Raw genomic sequence first — 20144 nt, 5'->3', positions numbered from 1 at the left:
GGGTTACTGGGTGCCACTCTCTCTGGAGCAGAAGCCCCAGCAAGCACGGTCGCTTCCGGCTTGCAGGTTGCAGGACGGAAAGGCCGCAGGACGGGAGGGGAGGGGAGGGGAAGGGGCCCTACGGCGGCGGGTCCTGTTCAGCCTCCAGGGGGCGTTCCTGGGCCCGCGCCTCAGCAGGAGACAGTGAGGGTCCACCTCGTGTCCAGCGGGCAGGAGGGGCCTGGGCAGCTGGGCCCGGAGGAAAGGCTCATGCATTTTGCTTCTCCCTTCTGCCTCCGCTGGCGTGGTCCCCGTGAACGTGGTGTCTGGGGAGCCAGCGTGGAGCTGCGGAGGGAGGTAGATGGGTGCCGCGGGGATACGACGTGGGCAACAGGAGCCAGAACTAATGAAAACTCTTACATGGTGCCGGTGGTCATGGTCCTGCTCTGGGTGCAGGGACATGGATGCAGGTGTGGGGTGATCCTCAGCTGGTGGCGCGGCGGGGAGGGGAGCAGGAAGGGGGACAGGGACTTTAGACATGACAGGGTTGCCCGACTAAGCCTGAGGGGGGGACTGGGCGCGTTTGAGACATCTTGGCTCGTTTCACGTGTCCCACCCCCGCCATCTGAAGTTTGGGGGCACTGTCAGAGCGCTGGGCGCCGGTTGCCTGGCTCCTCCGTCATCCGAAAGAGGCACCACGAGGGCCAGACCTCCTTCTCTCCGGTTTTCAATTGGAGAGAATTCCAGAACCTGAGAGCACAATCCTGAGAGTGATGATCTCACTCAGGCCCAGGATTCTGGAACTTGGGCTGCCTGATGGACCCTACATGAAAGATGTAGTAGGGAAAAGGAGCGACAGCTGGCTGAAGGGGCCCCCCGCAACCCTCCCCGACACCCTCGGAGAACAGCCTCCCTCGGCTGGTCCCAGGGTGCCATGGAGATGGAGAACAAGGCGGCCTCCGCACGTTTCCACCAACCTCACATGGAGAGGAAGATGAGCGCGATGACCTGTGAGATCTTCAACGAGCTTAGGCTAGAGGGCAAGCTCTGCGACGTGGTCATCAAGGTCAATGGCTTTGAGTTCAATGCCCACAAGAACATCCTCTGTAGCTGCAGTTCCTACTTTAGGTACAACAGGGGGGCCGGGCTAAGCCTGAGGGGGGACTGGGTGCATTTTAGACGTGGTTCATTTCATGTTTCCCACCCCACCGTCTTAAGCTTAGGGACACTGTCAAAGCACGGGGCTCCGGTAGGTAGCCTGGCTCCTCTGTCATCTGAAGGGGCACAGATAGGGCCAGATTCCCTTCTCTCTGATTTTCAATTAGATTTCAACCAATGCTTGGTGGGCCAGCTGCTTTTGCCCTTCGATTCTCACTCAAACCAACCTTTGGGAAAGTTGAGCATCCATACGGGGTTTCCTACTTAAACCTAGATAATACTAGTAATGCCACTTCAGCCACCTCGATCCCCCTATCCCCATAGAGACGAGCTTGAACAGGGTGATAGATTATCAAGGATTGAGGGGATGGGAAGGGGGATGCAGAAGAACCACGTAAATATTTATCAGGAGAAAAAAAAGGGGGGGTAATTTGTGTGCAAACCATTGTAACCCATGAAATGGGCTATTTTGTTCATGAGCTGAAAATGTTTGAGTAATCAATTCCAATCAAGATATGATAAATGTGTCCCACCTGTTGCTGAAAATTCTCATCTTGATCTATAGCAGGGTCTATAAAAAGACCAGATAGCACATACTTTAAGCTTTGCAGGCCCTATAGACTCTGTCGCATGCAACTACTCCACTCTGCCTTTATGGTGGGAAAGCAGCCACAGGTAATACTAAATGAAAGGACACTGAAATTTGAATTTATTATAATTTCATTTTCACCCCATTTAAAAATGTAAAAAACATTCTTACTTCGTGGGCAGTACAAAAAGAAGATGTGGGTGGAATCTGGCCCAGAGGCTGTATTTACAGACCCCTGCTCTAGAGAATAATTTTATCTCTAAGCCCATAGTCCCTGAGACCTCCTAGAAAAAGGAAGCAAAATATATTATGGAAGGGAATTCTGTCTTATTCAGGACCTAGCTACAGAGTGGAATACTAGTCACTTATTTATTCAATAATTATTTATTTAGTGTCTATTTTGTGACCAGCACTATCGTGGGTACTGGAAATAAAACAATGAATCAAGAGGTAAACATTCCTGTCCTCATGAAGCTTACCTTCTGGTAGGGAGAAGAGGCATTAAATAAATAAAATACATATCAGATTGTAAGTGCTAAGGAAAAATAAGATAGGTAACGGTGGATGGCAATTTTAAATAGGATTATCACTTTGCTGACAAAGTTAAATTTGAGCAAAGACTGCAAGGGAATGAAGGAGTGAGAAATAGAGAGATCTGGGCAGAATTCCAGGCAGAAGAAAGAGCAGGTAAAGCCCAAAGATGGAAGCATCTCTGATGTGTTCAAGGAACGCAAGGCCAAAAGGGCTGAAATAGAGTGAGGGGGAAGGTGGGAGGCAATACCATCAGAGAGGTGTGGCTGGCCCCGATCTCACAGGACTTTTGTAGATAATAATGCCACTTCAGCCACCTGGAAGGGCTTTGTATTTTACTCTAAGAAGGAAAGTCAATGGAAGGCTTATATATGTATCTATATATCTATATATCTATAATTGATTTTTTTATAGAGAGGAAGGGAGAGGGATAGAGAGTTAGAAACACTGATGAGAGAGAAACATCGATTCAGCTGCCTCCTGCACACTCCCTACTGGGGATGTGCCCGCAACCAAGGTACATGCCCTTGACCGGAATCGAACCCGGGACCCTTGAGTCCACAGGCTGATGCTCTATCCACTGAGCCAAACCGGTTAGGGCCAATGGAAGGTTTTAAGAGAAACACTGGTGGTTTAGATAAGACTAAATTCTGGAGGTGTCAAGAGCAAATCAGTTAGGAGGTTACTCCCAATCCAGGCAAGAGACTGGTGGCTTGGACCAAGGAGGTAGCAATAGAATTGATTCGATTATGGATATGTGTTGAAGATTACTTGAATTTGGTGGGCAATGGGGTTGAGACAGAAGAGACCTGGGTCTTACACCTAGCTCTAGATCCCAATTTTTCCATCCACAAATGGGAAAAGGATATAGTTATCATGAGGATAAGAGTGACCAAAATCAAAGTTCTTGGGAAGGTTCTCTGACCCACTATATAAAGCAGTCTGCCCTTCCCCTCTCCTTCCTCACGCCGATTTATTTTCAATGCACTCTTTGGAACATGTCCAAACTCTCAACAAGAAAAAGTGGGGAGAACATGGCAAACTGGAGAGAAATGTTTCAGTGATTGCTAGTTTCTCCCCTTTTTCCAGAGCTTTGTTTACAAGTGGCTGGAACAACACTGAAAAGAAGGTATACAACATTCCTGGCATTTCCCCCGACATGATGAAACTAATTATTGAATATGCGTATACCAGGACCGTCCCCATCACACCTGACAACGTGGAGAAGCTGCTGGCTGCTGCGGACCAATTTAACATCATGGGTATTGTAAGGGGTTGCTGTGAGTTCCTCAAGTCAGAGCTGTGTTTGGATAATTGTATCGGCATCTGCAAGTTCACAGACTACTACTACTGCCCGGAACTAAGGCAGAAGGCCTACATGTTCATACTGCACAACTTCGAGGAGATGGTGAAGGTCTCAGCAGAGTTCTTGGAGCTCTCTGTCATTGAACTGAAGGATATCATCGAGAAAGATGAGCTAAACGTCAAACAGGAAGATGCTGTATTTGAGGCCATTTTAAAATGGATTGCTCATGACCCCCAAAATAGGAAGCAGCATATTTCAGTTTTGCTCCCCAAGGTCAAGTTTAATTATTTTTTTGTAGGATGCTTAATTGATCACTTTTGATTCATTTATCCCAGTCGGGTTGTCCTAAGAGCTATATTCAGATGTTTGACAGACTCCAGGGCTGTATTTACATATATTTGTATAGAAGGCATCTCCTACTAGTTTCTGGAATTTTGCAATTTTCTTTGCCCTTGGCATTGCTAGTTCCTTTTATCCCAGTTCTTTTGTTTATATTTATTTTTCTTTTTTAGAGAGGAAGGGAGAGAAACATCCATGTGAGTCGGTTGCCTCCTGCTCGCACATCAACCAGGGTAGAATCTGCAACCTGGGTGTATGCCCTGACTGGGAATCGAACCAGCCACCTTTTGGTGTATGGGACGATGCTCCAACCAACAGAGCCACACCAGCCAGGGCATTTCGCCACCCCACCCACCCCCCAGTTTTAGTCCTTTACCAAAATTCTCCCTGGCTGTGGGGGAAGGGGAGGGCAAGGCCTTCAAAAGAATTCTAGTCTTCTTTTTAACTTTGTCCATTCTGAGTTTCCCCAAACCCAAGAGAGAAACTGGAGTAGTAGCCATTTGATGCAAATTCGTGTTATTTTACATACAGAGACAGATATTCATTTACAGAAAAATTACTTCAACCTTTTTTTGGTCTAGTAGTATAGTCTGGTGGTCAAGGAATGAGCTAGCTTGCTGATCATTTCTCTAGCTCATTCTCAGGATCCAAATGTATACCACCTCTTAAAAACAGATACTTAAACTGTAAGTTGTAAATTTCAAAACAAAATATGGCCCTACTGCAATTCAAAGGCAGGCTGTAAACCAAGGGGCTAAGGGGTTTTTCAGGCATCCTCACCTCACTTTAAATGACTTGCTGCATTTCCTCCTCAGGTTCGCCTGGCCCTAATGCATGCTGAGTACTTCATGAACAATGTTAAGATGAATGACTATGTCAAAGACAGTGAGGAATGCAAGCCAGTCATCATTAATGCCCTAAAGGCCATGTATGACCTAAACATGAATGGACCCTCTAATTCTGACTTCACCAACCCACTCACCAGGCCCCGCCTACCCTATGCCATCCTATTTGCAATTGGTGGCTGGAGTGGTGGGAGCCCCACCAATGCCATTGAGGCATATGATGCTCGGGCAGACAGATGGGTGAACGTCACTTGTGAAGAAGAAAGTCCCCGTGCCTACCACGGGGCAGCCTACTTGAAAGGCTACGTTTATATCATTGGGGGGTTCGATAGTGTAGACTATTTCAATAGTGTTAAACGCTTTGACCCAGTCAAGAAAACCTGGCACCAGGTAGCCCCGATGCACTCCAGACGTTGCTATGTCAGCGTGACAGTCCTCAGCAATTTTATTTATGCCATGGGAGGATTTGACGGCTACGTGCGTCTCAACACTGCTGAACGTTACGAGCCAGAGACCAACCAATGGACACTCATTGCCCCCATGCATGAGCAGAGGAGCGATGCGAGTGCCACGACACTCTACGGAAAGGTAAAAACTGGGGGGGCGGGGAGGGGCAGGCGGGATGTGAAAGCAAACAAGCCCAGAAATAATGTTCTTCTTTTTGGGGGGTGGATGGAAAACAGAAATGGCAGTATGCTTGGCAGTTCAAACTCTTTCATCAAATGACTAAGTGACCCTTTGTAACTGTCTTTTCTTAGTTTACTTATTCTGACTCATGAATCTCTTCCCCCGGCTGAGTTTTTATTTGTATCCTTTCACTGTAATAAACTCTGAGAGTATAACCACAAAAAAGGTATAAATAAATAAAAAGCAATACATGTACATGTGGGAAAAAGAAGCTCAGAGTGCCCCTGGCTGGTGGCTCAGTTGGCTGTAGCATTGTCCTGATGTGCCAGGGTTCTGGCTTTGATTCCTGGTCAGGGCACATACAAGGGTCAACCAACAAGTGCATGAATGGGTGGAGCAGTGGGTTGATGTTTCTCTCTCTCCCTCCCTTCCTCTCGCTCTAAAATCAATAATAAAAGAAACTCAGAGTACACAGACTGATATAAAAGCACCCCACACACACCATATACATACCCATTCATACTCCAGAGGTAACAATTTTAATAATCTTCAACTGTCTTCACACAGGTCTACATATGTGGTGGGTTCAATGGAAATGAATGCCTGTTTACAGCAGAAGTGTACAACACTGAGAGTAATCAGTGGACAGTCATAGCACCCATGAGAAGCAGGAGGAGTGGAATAGGCGTAATTGCTTATGGAGAACACGTATATGCGGTGAGTTTATCGTGTACCACAACAAAAATGATTCCCCTCGATTTTCTATTATACAACCATTGGTAAGCATTTGAAAAGGTTTTGTTCCATGGAAGACAGTGGAAGAGGGAGGTGTGAAATCACTAGTCCTCCCCGTAGAGGGCCGCCTGGGTGAACAGAATCAAGGCTAACAGTAAATCATGTTCCCGTTGCTGTCCACAGGTAGGCGGCTTTGATGGAGCTAATCGACTTAGGAGTGCAGAAGCCTACAGCCCAGTGGCTAACACTTGGCGCACGATCCCCACTATGTTTAATCCTCGTAGCAATTTCGGCATCGAGGTGGTAGACGACCTCTTGTTTGTGGTGGGGGGCTTTAATGGCTTTACCACCACCTTTAATGTTGAATGCTATGATGAAAAGACTGACGAGTGGTATGATGCCCATGACATGAGTATCTATCGCAGTGCTCTGAGCTGCTGTGTGGTACCAGGGCTGGCCAATGTTGGGGAATATGCAGCTAGAAGGGACAACTTCACAGGATTAGCACTGCGAGATGAAGTAAAGTACTCCGCTTCAACAAGTACCTTACCTGTATGAGCCTCTTCATTTAGCTAATAAAAAGTCTAAGCAATAAGAATTAATTCTTTTTTAAAATAAATGCAGTGTTTAAACTTGTAAGAGTACTGGAAAATGTTCAACATAAGGGAGCCAAGGGTTGGACGAATGAGGGAGTAAAAGGGTTCAAGGAAGAAAGCAATTATATTCAACAGTACATACTTAAAAGGAAAAACTACACAATGCAAACCAGCTCTAATGAAATACGTTTATTTAAAGCTTATATTGAGACCATTAGTAGCTTTAACACAGAACAAGATAGCTTCAGGAACATAAAACAAGCTATTATACAACGTCATGTCTCAAAGTGTCTTACGTTCCACATCTCCTCTGACTTGCAGGAGATAGTCAAAATTATACTTTCAGTTGAGTAGGGGCTTGGATACTGCTAGCCCCCAAAACTCACTGTGCATCGCTTGAACTAAGTATTGATGTCACAAATAACTCAATGAGCCCTAAGCACAGGGATCCTAAGGTCTTCACACGTCTAGCAAGCACTACTTTTCATGAGTGCATAAGGCAGGAGGATTAAGTTACTAAGTGCTCTATTGTATGTGCTTCACTGTTGCAGAAATGGTCATATAGAGCAGACGAAAGCCCCACAAAGGTAAGCAATAAATAGCAGTTATTTGGCTATCTAAATCCTTTGAAGCAAAATGACTACTCTATTATGTTGTTATTGTATTACATCACTCAACTATGAGCTCTTTTGTTTCCAATGATCAGAACATTAACAAAAACAAAACATGGACTACTCTCAAGAGATTAACAAACTGGAGTGATGAACTGTGCCAAAATGTTTGACAGTTAAAAAGGAGACTGAATTGTTTCTCAAATATTCTACAGTTAAAGAGCAGCCTATAGGCGCCCTATTTTTCTAGTGTAGGCCGATGAACATGCTTCACAATTCTCTATGTTTTCAAAAGACATGAAATGTGACCAATATACCCTTTTCATTTAAGCTTAATTTGAGGAAGGTACAAAAAAAAAATCCCTTTGGTTATGCTTGATTAGGCCAAGTAACTAAAATATACAATTTAGCTTACTTGTCTACCAATATATAGTATTCATATTAGAATTATGAAGCAGAGAATATTTAAATACACCACATGCTACACTAGTCAAGAAACATGAAGAGAAAACATGTGCACTAGAAACTGCCTTATCAGCAGCCTGAAGAATTTAAAATACAAAAGCACACAAATCTTCCATAAACACTGTCTTTCCAGTTCCAAGAGTCTGTTCTACATTTAAAAAGTTAGTATTTAAAATTTTTTGGTCCCAGAAATACTACACAAAACCAGCTGATCAAAACAAAACTGATGTCAACCAATGTTAGATTTTTTTAGCACAATATTTTTGAATTGGCACAGCAAAAGCCAAGATACCAAGATACACAAGACTAATCATGCAAATAACTGCAAGTGAGATACTTAAACACTAAGCTCATGACTGACATTCTCAATATATACCACTGATTTTTTTTTTTTTAAACCATGGTGGGGTAGGTATAGTTAAGATATCCATTCTGAGATAGAAGTAGATTCACTCAAAGTTATGTATAGTTGTTACTTTTTGTATAATCAATTCCTCTTTTACTTGCACAAAATACCAAAAGCAACAAAACAAGATTTGCTTAAATACACATTGCCTTTTTAAAGCTGTATTTTTAACTGCTTAAATTACCAAACACAATCTTTACGTTTTCATAAAAAAAGGACATTTCCCCCCAAAAAAGCCATTTTAGGTTCTTCGTAATCAGAACCTTTCCAAAAACGCTGGGAAGTTATTTCCAGTTTGGAACTTCAGAATGTCAGCCTTGAACAGATTTAAGCAAATCTGGTTTCTTTCCTGATTAACAAGTTAGTTAGGCTATTTCAGAAACACAAGTTATTGATGTGAAATCACACATGTGAATTCAAATATGGGAATTAGAAACTCAGTAGTCAGGAAAACCTGCACACATCATCATGCAAGGAAGGACTTACCCCTTCTTTCCACCCGTGGCCTAGGCTGCCTGCTAAGTTAAAAAACAACAATTTCAATCAAGTTTTCAAAACCAGATTATACCTAAATCTTATGAGTTATAATGTCTGCCATATTATGTGAAAAAGAGACAACCTTCCAAATAAATTGGTGACTCACAGAAAAGTTTGAGACAAAAAACCCACAAAACCCACTAGCCCCAAATCCCTGCATCACACCCTTCGAGAGAGAAACTGGCATCCTAGTGAGCGAAGATTTAAACAGCCAAGAAAAGGAAGCCTAGCATAGTCTAGCAGAGAGAAATGAGAACTTCGTTCATTGAGCTTTTCTGTCTTATTTGCATAGATCTCTCACAACTAAGAATTAGCATTTCTCAGAATCCAATGGCTTTTATTAAACTAATTACAAATACATAGAAATTGAGAAAATGGTTGGGATGGGATAATATATCCTCAGAGAAATATGACTTGCAGTTTCCGATCCCCATCCCTGTCTAAATTAAATGGTTTTAAAGAAGATTTCCAACACGTTTATTGAAAAAAGTGCTAGGGAGTGATATCAATTTAGAAAATTCAGGAAAATTCTTAGTAGAGAGTCCAAGGGCTAAACATTAGTAGTCTTGCAGCTGAAAGCTAAAATTTCTGGTTGTACTTTTTTTTTTTAGTGTTTGATATAACTAATAAGGAGGTTAACTATAACGCAGTGGGGAAAAAAAATCAATACACTTAGAATTCTACTTCTAGGACAGTGTTTGGGAATGCCTAAGATAGTAGAAAACAAGAAAAATATACTGGACCCACATTGCAAACAGTAAGAGTAGGAGTTACTGAGTGCTAAAATAGTCAACCCAAGTGCTAATTTGTATAAAGCTTTTGAGTGTGTTAAAAGAATCAGAAGAATGAATAAAAATAAATTTTGAAGAGCCAGAATTATGCCTTTAAATTTGGTATTCCAGGCTCAGGCAAAGTTCCAATTAAAGTTCATGGCAACTGGGGAGCACTTGAGGTCCTCTCCCGGCATATGTGGTCAGTTTGGCTCAAATAAAGTCTTCTTAAAAAAAGTCTAGGGCAACTGGATATGACATTATAACAATTGGGGCTGAGAAATAAGGCTTCTCTTCAGCAACATTTCTCTAAATTGTTATTCCCTTTCCATTTCAAAAAAAAATTTTAGAAAGGAATGAAGATTCTATTAAATATGCATTAGAGCAAAATTTAAAATTGAAGGCATTGAGTGTCGATTGTCATAGGCATTATTTACACTCATGAACTTATCCTCATATAAGCCTGCAATTCCTGAAAAAAGTATTTAAAAAATTTTAATGCCTTTGATTTCTCAGACTACACCAATGATACTTCTCAGAGAAACAAATTCCACATATATAATGTCCTCTGAATTCAATCAATCAGCTAAAGATCAATACTTGTGCCAACTACCATCATTTCAGAGTGACAGCTTAAAGTCAATAACTCAGTTGGCTAAAGAAATGAAATATATTGCAAAAAAATGCATGAGCCAATTACAAATTTCTCATCAGTCCTCTCTTCTAGAAGGAAACAAAACAGCATTTCTAGATAAACAAAATGTCAAAGCAAAAATTCTAAAATCATCTTGCTAAAATATTGTGCTTTTTCCTTCAAATTTCAGTCCTACTATTGCACATACCTCTTGCAAATGAGGGCTCAATGCATAAATTCTGATCTTGTCAAAACCGTTCAGGAAAAAAGTGAAAAGGAATATCAAGGTAAATGTGCAAATAAAATTGGTGCTTAAAGCCTATTCAAAACCTAAGTCCTAAGACAAAGGAGTTACACCTTCTTAGCAGAAAACCAGTCAAGTAACTACCCCTGGTTTTCCCATTTGTCTTTAATAAGATCTTATTTAGCTAGCACATACACACAAACCAAAGACAGAGACCAAAGGCAGAAAAAGACTGCAAGCTAACAAAAATTACCACGTATCGAATTGAGTTTCCCAGTCTTCCGATTTTAACTATATTTCCTTTATAGGGGGGCAATCATCAATTCAGGTAGAAAATAAGTTATTGACACACTTTTTCAAGTAACAGTCTGGTATCTTCAGCTTCACAAAACAGGTGTGTAACTGTTTTAAGCTTCATGTATTAGAGAACCTAGCATTCGATCTGAGAGCTTGGCACTCGCCGCATGTTTAAGGCGTGCCGATGTATTTCTTGCATCTGTCTGATCCGGTCCTTCTGCCACATTAAGTTTTGAGGCATAGGATATCTCTGTGTGCCATGCAAGTACCGGTAGGGGATCCTCACGTGGCAAGCAGTGGCTCTACAACGAGGTTGCGGCATGGGGGGGAGCAGCATCCACCTCTTTCTCTCAGCACAGTATCGGTAGGCTTCTTTCCGATACTGCTTGTCAATATCATCACTGTTCTTCCAGCCTCCAATAATGAAAACGTCATCTTTGTAATAGCAAATGGCTGCTCCTTCAATGCTTAGGACTTCTGGAGGTAAGCTTTCAAGGATCTCATCGGAAACCTGGCTGGCAATTTTTCTGACTGCCTCTTCATTTTCTAAAGAATAACTCTTGGGACAACATGATGCTGTCTGATAAAAGTTGGAATTGACCACAGACATTTGGAAAAAGCAGTAATTGTCAATAAGTGGCAAAGATTTCACATCTTGCCACTGTCGAGTCTCTGTATCATAGCAGGTGATTACAGCCTTTAACCCATCTTCAGTGTCCCGATCCACAGGCGTGCGGGCAGCGATATACACAAACCGGTCTTCAACAGCTAGTGCTTTGACATCTCGAAGAATCTTTGGTGCTGATTCCAAGTTGTGCCACTTATCAATCTCAGGATTATAAACAGTAACATCTTTAAAGCCAGGACTAAAGTTGCCATGTCCTCCAATGCTATAGAGCTTCCCTTTGACTTGTGTTAGCCCAAAAGAATGCTTCCTTGTCATCAGACTACAAACATGCTCCCATATATTAAAATTTGGGTTATATCTTTCCACAGTTTTAGCAAAACCTGGTTCCATTGATCCAGCAACATACACGTGGGATTCAGTTACTGCAACTGCATGGCCATCCAGGTGATTATGAATATGGGGCAGGTTTACCCATCTGTCCTCATCAACAAAATATCCCACACATTCACTTAAATAGTCCCCTCCTTCCGACACACCTCCAATAACCATGATCACGTCCATGTTTTGTCCATAGCGAGGTAATAATGAGACATGAGAAGCAGGATGCTGGAATGTACCAGACTGTATGTTCTCCGCTCTCAGAGCATGCCTCTCCACTGCATCAGCCACTAACTTGACGCAAACTTCATTGTTGGCCACCAGCCTCTCTGGTTTGACATGCCGAGTAAGATAAGTAGGTTTCATCTGGGACAATCTGAGCAATTTGAAAAGTTCTTCAAAGTATCTCTCCCTCTCTTCAGCATTTCTCTGAACCCACTTCAAAACTGTTTCAAAAAGAACCTCTTCGGAATCCACCGTAATTTCCAAGTCTGACAGCCAGTCTCGAATAAGATGGAAAGGTAAAGTATAAAATTCCTCATCCTGAATTACTTTGTGGAAATTTCTCCGTATCATATCGGCAGCTTTCAGAGCAAGTTGGCTCAGGGTATACATGTGAGCTAAGCTATGAATGGCCACACAATTAGAGAGATGAAGTTTTTTCTTGAGAAATTCTCCACAAAATTCTTTTAAGCGAATTAATAGGAACCTAAAATCAAGAAAAAGAAGGATTAATTTTCAAATGTACATGTTATGTAGCTGCGTTTTGAGAGCATCTGAATTATACAAATTGAAATGGTAAGCTTCAACTCACTTTATGCACAATATCTAAAAAAAAGCAAACCCTCCCAAATTAAAATGGATTATGCTGAAAAGTATGTTTAAAAGCATATATAAAATCATCTTTATCTATGATCTGTTTTCAATTACTTATATAGTTTGTATATAATTATGTTATGCATAATATATCTAATACACATATGCACACAATGGAGTTTTTAAATTATGTAAGATTTTTCAGACATATCCTTTACTAAAGTATAACAGTCCTATACTTTATTTTCACTTTTTTGTTGTTGTTAATCCTCACCCGAGAATATTTTTCCATTGATTTTCACAGAGAGTGGAAGGGAGAGGGAGAGACAGAGAGAGAAAAACATTGATGTGAGACAAGCACATTGAGTGGTTGCCTCCTGCATGTGCCCCAACCGGGGCTGGGGATGGAGCCTGCAACCTAGGTACGTGCTCTTGGCCGGAATCAAAGCTGGGACCCTTCAGTCTGCAGGCTGACATTATCCACTGAGCCAAACGGCTAGACTATTTCACTCTAATTTCCCCTTGCAAAGGCAAATCTCAGTTCACACTTGTCTATGCCATCCTACTCCAATCCCTTGTCAGTTACCAGCCTCCCTTCAAATGAGGCAGGGTCTCAGTGAAGAGACTTTATTAAGCATTGACTGCATGGCATAGGAACTGTGGCTCCTAGGAGGTTGTTTACTCAAGCATCAGAAGTGGAGTTTTTGTGTCAGAGGTTTAAATCTCCTCTTCATCAGACCATTCTCCCAGGTCAACAAATGAAGGGGGGGAGGTGCTTGAGAGTGGGGGAGCTGCAGTCTCATTAAAGCAGGGGTGGCAACACAAACAAACATCTGAAGAAGCCAGGAAATAAAACAATAAAAAACATGTACAGGGCAGTCCAGGTTAAAAAAAAAGAGCACTGCCAAAACCGGTTTGGCTCAGTGGATAGAGCGTCGGCCTGCGGACTCAAGGGTCCCAGGTTTGATTCCGGTCAAGGGCATGTACCTTGGTTGCGGGCACATCCCCAGTGGGAGGTGTGCAGGAGGCAGCTGATCGATGTTTCTCTCTCATCGATGTTTCTAACTCTCTATCCCTCTCTCTTCCTCTCTGTAAAAAAATCAATAAAATATATATAGAAAAAAATAATAAAATAAAATAAAAGAGCACTGGCAGGTGTTGCACGGTGGTTAGAGCGTTGGCCTGCACACTGAAGGGTCTTGGGTTGGATTCCCAGTCAAAGGCACATATCTGGGTTGCAGGATCGATCCTTGTCGCCAGTCAGGGCATGTGAGGGAGGCAACCAATCAATGAACCTGTTTCACATCCCTGTTTCTCTCTCTCTCTCTCTCCCTCTCTCTCTCTCCCTCCCCCTCATCCCCCTTTCCAATGGAAAAAATATCCTCGGGTGAGGATTAACAAAATAAAAAAGAAAAGAAAGTGGTTTGGCATGTAGTTGGCTAGAAATTATCTACCTACCTAAATTTGTTTAAAGTTAAATTAAAAAACCACAAAACCACATTTCAGACAAATCCATAAATCTGGCAGAATTCAGCCCCAAGGGTACAGTTAGAGACCTCAGCTTTAAAAAGAGAAAGTCCCCAGAACTGAGAACCTTAACAATATATGGACGACTACATCAGTCCAGACCTACTTAATTCAGTAACCATTTATTATTATGGTTATTACAACTATTGTGAAACCTGAGAAAGAGAGAGGGCTCTTGGTAGCTAACTGGGCTCCAACTTTTAAAAAACAGAGCCTAGCAGCCATGTCTACATAGAGGCCTCTCACTTCAGGGAGAGGCCTGCACTGAAGTACTTGCCTCAGAACCAACTGTGCTTCTGCCATCTGAGCTAGCCCTTAGAGGTGTTCCTGAAATTCAACTTCAACCAAAAGGACTGAAGCTTTCCCCATCCAACTGGAGCTGTGCAGCTCCAACAAACCAGAGTGGCTCTATTCTGACCAATCAGGACAGTGCATTTTGGACCAATCAAACTGTGAGGGCTTAGAGTCCTCATTAGCATGACAACAGACCAATCAGGGACCAGGGGCAAAGACTTCTACCCAAATAAGCCAGCTCCCCTCTGGCTCTGACAGCGCACTTTCCTTTCCCACCAAAAACTGGGTAACCCTGGCTGAGCTGCAACACCAAAGATGTCTCAAAGGAGCAGTGTGGAGCAGACCGGTGCAGGCCGGAGCAGACTGGCACAGAACGCAGCAGACCAGTGCAGCACAAAGCAGACCACGGAGGAGCAGAGCAGAGGCGGGCAGAGCATCTAGCTGGAGGGGGGCTATCTCACAATTGAGCTGTTCTACAGCCCATGCTGTTTTCACAGCTGTGCTATCTCACAATTGAGCTGTTTTGCACTGAATAAAGTTTCCCTCTTCACCACACCCCAAATTGGGGATTCCTGTTGCTGTTGAATTGGTGCCAATAACAATCGGACAACACTGTTATAAAGATGAGTAACACAGGCTCCCTTCACCCTCTTCAGTGAAAATACATCTTAGACATAAAACAAAGACAAGGTGTAGTAGTGAGTTCCAGTGGCTCTCAAACATGTCTGGGTGCCTAGATTCCCAGGCTCACCGCCCTCCCCCAGCTCCTATTTTTGGCAGGCACTCCAGGTAATTCTCACACATATTCCCTTGGACGGTGTTTAGGAACATTGTTCTATGAAAACAACAGCTAGCATATACCAGGCATTTGCCATGTGATGGGCATTGCAAGCTGCACTTCCTGTTATTTACGTTGTTAGTGCCCTACAAGGTAGGCATGACCAACAGAATATAAGGGGAGTGGGGGTTAGGAGAGTGATCCTCCTCAGAGCTGATGATAACATTAGATGAGATGGTTGCAGGACACTCAGAAGAGTGCCTAACACAAGGCAGTCGCTCAGCAGCTGACAGATGGAGGGAAGTTAGTGCTTTAAGTAAACTGCCTGGGGTGTTCTCTCCTCCTCCTTATCCCCAACTCCCCAATAAAGCCGGGACAAATCTGAATAACACAAGCTCACCTGACAAAAGCAAACACAGCATGATTGAGTGCAATCACCCTCCCCCCATCTCAGATCTGTAACTGCCCCACCCTGTTCCACTCCCTTCTCTACTGGATGACCCAGCCTCACACTTTAAGAAAAGAGAAGCCATCAGGCAGAAACTTCATCTTCCCACCACCCACAGTGCCTACTGCTGTACCCTATACTATGCCTTCCCAGTCCAACTTTTCCATTAAAAAAAGGTTTTTTATTGCTTTCAGAGAGGAAGGCAGAGGGAGAGAGAGATAGAAACATCAATGATGAGAGAGAATCATTGATCAGCTGCCTCCTGCACGGTCCACTGAGCCCACAACCCGGGCATATGCCCTGACTGGGAAATTGAACCTTGAACTCCTGGTTCATAGGTCGGTGCTCAACCACTGAGCCACTCCAGCCGGGCCAATTTTTCCATTTTTAATATGAATTCTATCCGCTTCTTGGTTTCAAACACTTTGCTCCTGCAATTATTCCCGTGTCCGGTAACATCAATCTCTCCTTTTCTACTGATTCATTTTTCATCAGCACACAAACATGCTCTAGTATCTCTTATATCAGAGGGGGGAGGATAGATCTCCCTGGACCACTCCCCAAACATTTCCATGAATAACATTTTTCTGATCTTCTTTGTATAGCAAGATTTAACTTAAATGGCTCTTGTCCCTGGCCGGGTTGCTCAGTTGGGTAGAGTGTTCTTCCAAAATGTCAAGGTTGTAGGTTCAATCCCAGTCAGGACACATATCAAGCAATCGAGTCAGGACTCAACCAATGAATGCATAAGTGGAACAACAAATCTCAAGTCTCTCTCCCTTTTCCTCTCTCTCGCTCAAAAAAAATTTTTTTTTAATCTTAAGTGGCTCTATGTCATTAAGGCCCTCTATTATTGCCAAATTCAATGATCACTTATGGGTGACAGCTGACATGATTGGCACCCTTCTTTCCAGTCTTCTCTGCTGGTTCCTCTAACATTCTGAAGAATCCCAGGACTCAGTCCTGCCCCTTCTCTTTTCTATCTACACTCTCTTCCTAAGAATTTCATCCATTCTTATAGCTTCAATTATATTATCATCTGTATGCTTATTTCCTCCCAATCTCTAGCTCCCAATGCTCTGATATCCACCTGCCTACTCAGACTTCTGGACCCAAATCAAACTCCTGATCTTCCTCCCAAACTTGCTTTCCTGCGGTCTTCCACGTTAATAAATAACAACTCCATCTCTCCAATTGCTTGGGTCCAAAAGCTAGCACTCTCTCTCTCATACCCCACATCAAATCTATGAGCAAATCCATCTCCTCTTATCTTCAAAATATATCTAGAATTGAAGCACTTATTGCCTTTACTTCTCCCTCCTCAATCCAAGCTTCTACACCACCACTGCAACCTCCTCCTTAACTAGTCTCTGCTCCTGCCCTTGCTGCCCCCATCCTTTACCATAGCAGAATGCTTCAAATCAGAATGCGTCATTCCTCGGCCTCAAACCTTCACATCTCACTCAGAGTAAGAGTTCAAGTCCTTCCGCAGGCCAGCAAGGCCCTAAGGGATCTGGATCCATTCCCATTACCACCCAGAGGCCTTTCCTACTCCTCTCATTCAGCATCTCCTTGATCCAGCCACAATGGCCTCCTGCTATTCTTTACCATCCAGATAAGCTCCAGTTCAGGGCCTGTACACCAACACTGATTCATCTCACCTCCTTCAGTTCTTTGCAAAATGTCTTCTTTGTGAGGGATTCTCTATTCAATTTAAAAAACAGTTTCTCTCCATCAGCACTTTCTATATGCCCCCACCACGTTTTATTTTTCATCATAGCTATAACAATCACCAACACACTATTTCACGTATTTGTTGTCCATCTACCAATGTGAGTGCAATGACGAAGGGACTTTTTAGTCTGTTTTGTTCACCGCTGAATTCCCAGCACCTTTAGAACCCAGTGTCTGAACTGGTGCATAATAGGTACTCAATAGGTAATTGTTAAAATAATGTATCTGTAACATAATACTGCCCAAACAGGCTCCTCCTTAAATGGCATTCGTTCACCTGCCCCCTAACCAGTCTCTGGAGCACCCATTCCTGCCCTCTACAATCCATTTTCCACAGCTGCAGCATCATCTTTTAAAATATTTAAGTCAGATAATTTCTTTACCCAGCTTCCCACCACCCAGTAAGATTCAAACTCCTTCTTCCAACGCATTTCACACACCCGTCTCCCCTTCACCCACTATATCCAGCCCCACTGGAGTTTTCTTTTTCCGTTCTTCTCTTAAGCCGACCTGGATCTTGCCTGAGGGCCTCTGCGCTATCCGCCAGGAATTCGCCAGGAATTCCCCATCTTTGCCGTTTAGAGGTCGGTTTAAACGTCATCTCCTGAGAAAGGTCTTTCCTCTACCCCATCACAATCCTCCCACCGCCGCCCCCTTTCCCTGTCATCCCTTTTTCATATCCATACAGCACTTACCACAGGCGGATTTTCCTTCTGATTGCCTTTGTCCCTCCACCTGGGCTCTTAACTCCCTAAGGGCAAGTGGCCCTCGCGGGCCGGGCCGGCTGCATCCTCAGTGGCCAGCGCCGCCGCGGCCCGCATCCCGCAGCAGGCCCTCGGGGAGAGCCACACGAGCGCATTTCCGCTGGGTTCCCTGGAGCCCCGCCGCCGGCGCTGCCCTCCCCGCCGCCGCCGGCGCGTCCCCGGAGGCGGCGCCCGGCGGCCAGCATCTCCCCTCCCGCCTCCCCTGCCTACCTGTCGGCCAGCTCCAGTACCTCGTGCACGCTGCCGGTGCTGACACGGATGCGCCCGGTGTACATGTATTCGATAACGGCTTCCACCGTGTCGGGTTCGGGCCCGGGCTCGGAGCTCCACTTGCGCATCTCCACCCGGCCCGAGCGGGACTCGGAGAACTGGCCCGAAAGCAGGGGCGTGAAGTACTCGGTGGCGGCGGCCAGCACCGAGCGGTGGGCCCGGAACTCGCGGCCGCCGGCCCCGCCGAAGCACAGCGTGATGTCGCAGAAGAGGCCCTGGCGCCGCTGCTCGTTCTGCCTCCACGACAGCTCCGAGCAGTGAGAGCTGCACTCGAAGTCCTCGGCCTCTGGGCCCGGGTCGCCCCCGCTCGCCTCCATGGCGGATAAACAGGGCCCGGACCCGAACTCCACCGTGCCGCTGCCCCTGACTTCGGCGGCCAGCCCGGCCGAGCCGGCGGCGGCCGTCTCCATGCTCTCCATCTCCAGCACCTGCAGAGACGCAGCTGCGGCTGCCGCGGCCGCCGCCGCCACTGCCGCAGCCGCCATCTTGACGCCGCAGCGCCGGGCCGCCGCAGTCTCGGAACGGGCCGGCCGTTCTGGTGCGACACAGAGGGATTCTGGGAATAAATAGTGGGCGCACACTGCGCCACGGGCCGCGGGGTCTGCGCACGCGCCGCCGCGCCGCCCACGCCGGCCGCCCTCGGGGAAGGCTCCGCGGGACTGCTCTCTGGTGCCGCCAGGCGGTGGGGGTGGCTGGTGGCCTTCCCCGTGGGCATTTTGTAAAACAAAAGCCACACGAGACCATCACCCGTTGCTAGTGTCTTGGGTGGCCATACAGGGTTTTTTTTGTTTTGTTTTTAATCCTCACGGGGGATATTATTGATTTAGAGAGGGAGGGAGGGAGACACAAGAGAAATTGAGAAAAAAACATCGATGTGAGAGAACATCAATTGGTTGCCTCCCGAAGGCACCTCCTACTGGGGATGGAACCTGCAACCTCTAGATTATGTGCCCTGACCCCAATCCAACCCTCTGTACCTTTTTGGTATGCGGGAAGATGTACCAACCAACTGAGCCACTCCGGCCAGGGCAGGATTTTTATGTAAAGATTTAAAATGGCTTTGGAGTAAATTAGAAAAAAAAAACAAAAAAAAAACTTGAGACTGAGCCCCAACTTATGGATGAGTTGGGCATGCAACTCATGAATGAGGGTGAGCAAGTTACTATCTGGGAACCCATTATAACAACGGTGATACTGTCTACGTTGGAGACTGCTGTGAGGATTAAATGAGACGCTTGTGTTCTGCAGTGCTTGGCCTGCATAGCTATACTGTTCCCCATACAGTTGGTAAAAAGATTACCAAAAGCCACTTTGGGATTTTAAGCAAAGGAGTGTTTCAAATTATATGTTTTTTATAAATATCACTGGTGCCTGCATGGAGAATGCACTGTAAAGGGTCAAAAGTAGAACTAGGGGCACAAGTTAGCACACTAGATATGGATCCATCAGAGAGATAAGAAAGGTCAACTGAATGGTAACTAGACCTACTGTGGTGATTATTTTGCAGTGCACACAAATTCCAATTATGTTGTATGCCTGAAGCCAAATTATTTTAATTTTTTTTATTTTAAATATATTTTATTGATTTTTCACAGAGAGGAAGGGAGAGGGATAGAGAGTTAGAAACATCGATGAGAGAGAAACATCGATTCAGCTGCCTCCTGCACACCCCCTACTGGGGATGTGCCCGCAACCAAGGTACATGCCCTTGACCGGAATCGAACCTGGGACCCCTGAGTCCGCAGTTCGACGCTCTATCCACTGAGCCATACCGGTTAGGGCCCAAATTATTTTTAAAAGGATAATTTGACAGCACTTGTCAACCAGATAGAGAAGGA

At 44.6% G+C, this 20144-nt stretch overlaps 2 protein-coding genes across 2 annotated transcripts; one reads left to right on the top strand and one right to left on the bottom strand.

Moving 5' to 3' along the window:
• The first annotated feature begins 717 nt into the window (after positions 1-717).
• On the top strand, positions 718-6676 carry KLHL10 (kelch like family member 10). Its single transcript, XM_079796793.1, has 5 exons — positions 718-1107; positions 3347-3836; positions 4718-5335; positions 5942-6091; positions 6293-6676. The coding sequence occupies exons 1-5, from the start codon at positions 914-916 to the stop codon at positions 6665-6667; spliced, it is 1827 nt and encodes a 608-aa protein (XP_079652919.1). The 5' UTR covers positions 718-913; the 3' UTR covers positions 6668-6676.
• A 219-nt stretch (positions 6677-6895) lies between these two features.
• Positions 6896-18831, bottom strand: KLHL11 (kelch like family member 11). The gene is made up of 2 exons (XM_079797683.1): positions 18247-18831; positions 6896-12384 (listed from the first exon to the last, which is right to left on the bottom strand). Exons 1-2 carry the CDS (start codon positions 18789-18791, stop codon positions 10803-10805), a joined length of 2127 nt encoding a protein of 708 aa, XP_079653809.1. The 5' UTR covers positions 18792-18831; the 3' UTR covers positions 6896-10802.
• Between the last annotated feature and the right edge of the window lie 1313 nt (positions 18832-20144).

Source organism: Cnephaeus nilssonii (assembly GCF_951640355.1).
Source record: "Cnephaeus nilssonii genome assembly, chromosome: 19".
NCBI lineage: Eukaryota > Metazoa > Chordata > Mammalia > Chiroptera > Vespertilionidae > Cnephaeus > Cnephaeus nilssonii.
Note: the sequence above shows the minus strand (reverse complement) of the source record. Positions and strands in the feature narration are given on the sequence as shown.

Bases quoted from the DNA above. Each gene is read 5' to 3' on its own strand.
- KLHL10 (XM_079796793.1), top strand. From the start codon at position 914: ATGGAGATGGAGAACAAGGCGGCCTCCGCACGTTTCCACCAACCTCAC. The intron at 1,108-3,346 runs GTACAACAGGGG...CCCTTTTTCCAG, and splicing joins AGCTGCAGTTCCTACTTTAG to AGCTTTGTTTACAAGTGGCT. The intron at 6,092-6,292 runs GTGAGTTTATCG...TGCTGTCCACAG, and splicing joins ATGGAGAACACGTATATGCG to GTAGGCGGCTTTGATGGAGC.
- KLHL11 (XM_079797683.1), bottom strand. From the start codon at position 18,791: ATGGCGGCTGCGGCAGTGGCGGCGGCGGCCGCGGCAGCCGCAGCTGCG. The intron at 12,385-18,246 runs GTAGGCAGGGGA...TCTTGATTTTAG, and splicing joins GTACTGGAGCTGGCCGACAG to GTTCCTATTAATTCGCTTAA.